The 5,280-nt window shown below is 43.9% G+C and overlaps 1 protein-coding gene and 1 long non-coding RNA gene across 2 annotated transcripts; both read right to left on the bottom strand.

Moving 5' to 3' along the window:
- Positions 1 to 1,937: 1,937 nt before the first annotated feature.
- Positions 1,938 to 3,093, bottom strand: LOC143697088 (uncharacterized). The gene is made up of 2 exons (XM_077194015.1): positions 2,277 to 3,093; positions 1,938 to 2,179 (listed from the first exon to the last, which is right to left on the bottom strand). The coding sequence occupies exons 1-2, from the start codon at positions 2,854 to 2,856 to the stop codon at positions 1,938 to 1,940; spliced, it is 822 nt and encodes a 273-aa protein (XP_077050130.1). The 5' UTR covers positions 2,857 to 3,093.
- Positions 3,094 to 3,124: 31 nt separating this feature from the next.
- Positions 3,125 to 5,026, bottom strand: LOC143696961 (uncharacterized). The gene is made up of 3 exons (XR_013186101.1): positions 4,936 to 5,026; positions 4,408 to 4,563; positions 3,125 to 3,286 (listed from the first exon to the last, which is right to left on the bottom strand). It is a non-coding gene; the product is annotated as an uncharacterized LOC143696961 (long non-coding RNA).
- Positions 5,027 to 5,280: the final 254 nt, after the last annotated feature.

Raw genomic sequence — 5,280 nt, 5'->3', positions numbered from 1 at the left:
CAGGGCTATCTCCCTCCACACTAAAGGTGTAAGTGGCAGCACTAGCTGCTTACCATGTCCATTTCAGTGGATTCTCTTTGGGGAGACACCCGCTTATAACACGCTTTCTTCGTGGTTCTTTGAGGTTGAGGCCTGCAGTTCACACGAGGGTGCCGACCTGGGATCTGGCCATCGTACTAGAAGGTCTCTCCCTAGCTCCGTTCGAGCCCATTGAAGAGGTTCCTGAGAAATTCGTCACTCTAAAGACTATCTTTCTTCTCGCTATTTCGTCTCTTAAGAGAATTGGAGACATTCAAGCACTCTCGGTTCCCCCCTCGTGCCTGGAATTCTCGCCTGGTATGGTGAAGGCCTTCCTCCATCCTATGTCGGGCTATGTTCCTAGGGTCCCTTCTAATGTTGCTAGACCTATAGTTCTGCAGGCTTTCTGTCCTCCTCCCTTTATGTCGTCAGACCAGGAGAAACTTAATTTACTCTGCCCAGTTAGGGCTTTAGATGCTTATGTCCACAGTGCTGCCCTGTGGAGGAAGTCTGAACAGTTGTTCGTTTGCTTTGGGCCACCCAGGGACAGGTGTCCTGCATCTAAACAGGGAATGAGCAAATGGGTGGTTGAGGCCATTTCACTTGCTTACGATTCGGCTGGTTAACCTTCACCCTTGGCTGTACGAGCGCACTCGACTAGGAGTATGGCTGCTTCCAAAGCTTTATTGTAAGGAGTTTCTCTCCATGTTGTCTGTGATGCGGCAGGCTGGTCCTCACCGCACACGTTTGTTAGGATTTATGACCTTTACCTCAGCTACACTCCAGGGGCGCAGGTGTTCTCGTCCTCTGTGCGCTCTGATTTCACATGACGGGCACTTGCTCTTATGGCGACGTGGGTATTAGCTCGAGTTCCCTTGAAAGTGAATGTCTCGGTTACGTATGTAACACTAGTTCCCTGAACAGGGAACGAGACGCTGCGTCGTTCTGCCATACTCCCGGCATGCCCGTTAGCACTTGGTTCAGCCTATCAGAAGCTGTCGCGCTTGTGTTTTGGGGTGCTTTATAGTTTCCTGGTCGATGACGTCACCCGCCTATGACGTTCCGTCTCTCCATTGGACTGATTTCATATGTGCTTCAGGACGCAGACACGTAGGGGCATTCCCACAGCGTTGACGCAGCGTCTCGTTCGCTGTTCAGGGAACTAGGGTTACATACGTAACCGAGACGTTTTGTATTGTAGCGACATTACAAGTCTTATCACTAGAATGTTTTATGTTTATTGAAGGCGGAATTTACAATTTGGAACCTTTACAACATATTCTCTATTCACGAACAATGAACAATACATAGGCCTACTTATAGTACAGAAAATAAAAATCAGTACAAACAATAAACAACAGTAATAACTGTAAACAATACATATTTACAATACAGACATACATCCTCATCATTCCATGCTATGGTACAGTATATGCTAGTTTACCATATACATCTTTCTTTTTTTGTTCCTTTTAACTTTTATAATACATTTCATAAATAATCACCCCATTCATTCATTTACTAAATAAATAAATACCTATATATTCCTATTATACAACATAAGATAAGGCATACAAGATAAGCTACAACTACTATTATGATTTAATTTTACACAATATACACAATATACCCCACTGTGGCGAACAGGACGAGGCCGAGGGACGTGAGAGAATGGCGCGAGGCCGGTGGTGCGAGTGTTAATGAGTGACATCTGTGAGATGCACTGGTCTCGCATCTCTCACGGAGGAGCGGAAGCATAAAGGAGGAGCGACGACGTTGAGAGATGCGAGACCGGTGCGTCTCACAGGTGACGTTCATTAACACTCGCACCACCAGCCTCGCGTCATTCTCTCACGTCCCTCGGCCTCGTCCTGTTCGCCACACCCACCTTACCCTGCACAAGACCAACACATACCAGGCTACTCTTCGCATTCTAATGTCCCATAAAATGCTTGGGCCTCCGCTGGCATGTAGGCTAGCATTTTCATAAAGTCACGGTGCTTCTCCTTCTTGACGGGCAGAGGGTCCTCGTAAGCACGAGCATACGTGGTGGAGAACAAGGGAACTGGATGATTCTTCCTCTGTTTGGTGATCAGCCAGGTCTTCCATCCCTCGTAGAGGCTGTGGCTCCCTTTTGTGTGGACACACCATGGATCAGCAGCTGAAATCATGATTCAACAAGAAATTTACTAAAGATTCTTCTTTCACGCACATATCCCCAACACTGTTAATCTCAGAAAAACTCTTTAGTTTTTTACCTGTCACTTTCAACCACATCATGGATGTGATTAGGAAGCCAGGTGGACGCTTTAATGTTGCATCAGGGAGCTGCCTGAAGTCCGCACATTTCATCTCAATTACTTTAAATGGATGCTGCTGCCTGGCTCCATGCATCAACTCGGCAACATCGCTGGGGGTGTAGAGTGTGGACACCTTACGCCTCTTGTCCAGCGTGGCAAAGGAACGGTCACAGGGAAGGAAGGAGTGACCAGACACCATGAACTTCTGCTCTATGTGACTGAAGTACCCTCTAGATACGAGCAGGGCCATGAGGTTTAGGACTCGCCAGTTATTGTTCTGCCCACAGCATCGGTCACAATAGATGATGAGCTTCCGTTCCTTTGCCTGGACTAGGGGAGCGAAAGATGTTTCTGCCCACTTCAAAAGACAGCTTGCCACCTCGATGGAACCTCTGTGAGCGATGCTCTCATGCCAGAGGCACATTGTAGGAGGATCGTCAGTGCCCATCTCCTGGATACAGAGGTTGTAGTTGGCCAGCTGCCGTTGATAGTACACGTTGGAGTGTGTCAGGTTCGGTGTGAACACTACCCCCTGCATGTCGATACAAATGACATGGCAGTCATCATTGGCTTTGGCCCACTCTGTGTCAGCCTGCAACTGGGTGCATGCTTTTTCAGCTTTCCGGTGGTGAAGCTCACTCTCGGCTGCGATCTTCAACCTTTCTCCATCTGTTGTAGCAGCTGTTAATTTTGAGAACAGGGCGTCACATTTCGCACAAGTGTCACTTCTTGGCTGCCCAAAACTGAGGTTCTGCTGCTTGAAGAGGTCCCTATAGAGCCAGAACTTTGTAGTGGATGTTGGATTGTTCTCCTTGTACAGGCGGAACATGCGGAGCAGGTTTAAATCAGGGCTCAGGTACTCCCTCTCCACATCTCCCTTCATCCGTGAGTAGTGGTTCGGTTGGCGTGGGAAGCTCAAGATATGCTCTCTTATCCCCTCTCTCACTGCAGGATGAATGCTATGAGGCCTAAAAAATAAACACAACTCATGAACAAGGGAAATATAATAAACTATGCTGGTCTGTTTTACACAATTGCATTGTTTCTGTGACAATAAATGCATAATTCTTAAATTTCCTCTAAACCATAGGATTTTGTTTTTCACATACAGTCATTAAAGGGATACTTCAGGATTTAGCATTAAGCTTGGTATCATTAGAAAACCGAATTCTTTTTAGTATTTTCGAATTACCATGCTTTCCTCCCTCATATCCCCCTGAGATGAGAGATTTATGTATTTTTTGTCTGGAAAAAATCCTCTGATGACGCAAAAATCGTCATTGTTTACATGCACAACTTTTGTTTCAATCTAACTGAATTTATTCCGATTTGTGAATCTGAATGTAGTGTTTACATGAATGCTAAACATGTGATCGATTGATGTGTGCGTTTTAGCATTGCAATCTGGGAGTTGTTGTCTTTCATCCCCATAAATCAAAAATACATTTTCTGGCTTTTCTCAGTCTAGAAAGCTCCAAATTCAAACATAATTTCACATTTCTACTACATAAATGACCCATTTTAAATACACATCAATCTTTCCAGAGCTAAAGTATCCCTAAAATATCCACATGTTGTAATGATACAAAGAATAATCATACATTACATTTGCATAGCACTTTACCTCTGATATCGATCTCAAAGTGCAAAAATATGTTTCCTGACTGGGCAACAACAGTGAGCTGAATCCTAACCAATACCGTACGTGCACGCTGGCGTTATAAGGTGGCAAGGCACCCGACGCCCTATAATGCCAGCATCCAGTGTACCATTAGACCAGGGAATGTTGTAGGGCAACAGATGCTGACAATGGTGCAGCTTTAAAAACTATCAGGACGAGAGCATGAGGTCCTTCAAGATTTTTTTTTTTTACTTACCTGTTCTTATGTTTTCCTCTGAAGTCCTCTAATGGAGACCTGACTTTAGCTACCTGCTCTGTTCCCTCAGACTGACTGCCTAACTTTTCTTGAATAACCTTTTCAAAGATAAGTAACTTTAAATAAATATGTAATGGACAATGTATCTGATTAAAGTCATGCATGTAATAAAAAGTTAACAAACGGAAAACACTAGGCTATATAGAACTTGCCTGTAGGCGACTGTTGGTCAGTTGAAAGACTGACATAAATGTGAGCTTACAAACAGCAAGTCTTTGGCCTCCTTGTTGCACATGGTACTTGAAGGTGTACTTCCTCTTAGTAATCTCAGTGTCAGGCCCACGTGGTCTTCTGCGACTCACCTTGTGCTAGAAGTAAAAAGACATGAAGTAAAAAGACATTTAACATAGCGTAGCAGGCTAGCCGTCGTGTAGAGCTGTCAAGTTAAGGTCATTAAGTATGTGAGTAGGCTTTGGTTAGGATTATGAATAAGCCATGTGTATGCCTTTTAGGGCACCAAAGCACTGTGGTCTGTAATGCACTCGAGGCCTACTTGATGCCGATCATCCTTCATCCATCCTCACAAAATTTAACATTTACAGTGATCAGGCACATGTGCAGTCTTGGTGAATTTAAGGCCTACAGTAATATTCAATTCACTGGTTATTTCATGGGCCTACATTGTAATGCACTGCATACTGTTGACATGATATGGTCATGAATTGCTTAAGTTAGCCTACCTGCTCCAAACCAGAGAGAATGATAGCCTGCTGCCTCTCATAAGAGACAGCATAAAACTCTGTGAAGAGCTGGAGTTTTCTTTGGTCTGTTTTGGTCTATTTTGGTCTGGCTTGAACACTGCCTGGGACACGTCTCCTTGCACACCTTGCCCTTAACAGAAACAAAATCACACTACTGTTTTTTTTTTTTTTTAGCTATAGAACACTAGAGCTATTAGCAGCTGTTAAGGTTACTAGCTAGAATATATAACAGCTTACACAATCAATGCATTTTTTATTATTACCTTTTTATTTATTAAATAACAAGTAACAAACATAGCATAGCATACAATATTACAAAACAAA

Source organism: Siphateles boraxobius, unplaced genomic scaffold, assembly GCF_051911475.1.
Source record: "Siphateles boraxobius isolate OS27281-9 unplaced genomic scaffold, OSU_SipBor_1 31, whole genome shotgun sequence".
In the NCBI taxonomy this organism is placed as follows: domain Eukaryota; kingdom Metazoa; phylum Chordata; class Actinopteri; order Cypriniformes; family Leuciscidae; genus Siphateles; species Siphateles boraxobius.
The sequence above is the reverse complement of the archived record's forward strand: the minus strand, read 5'-3'. Positions and strand labels throughout refer to the sequence as shown.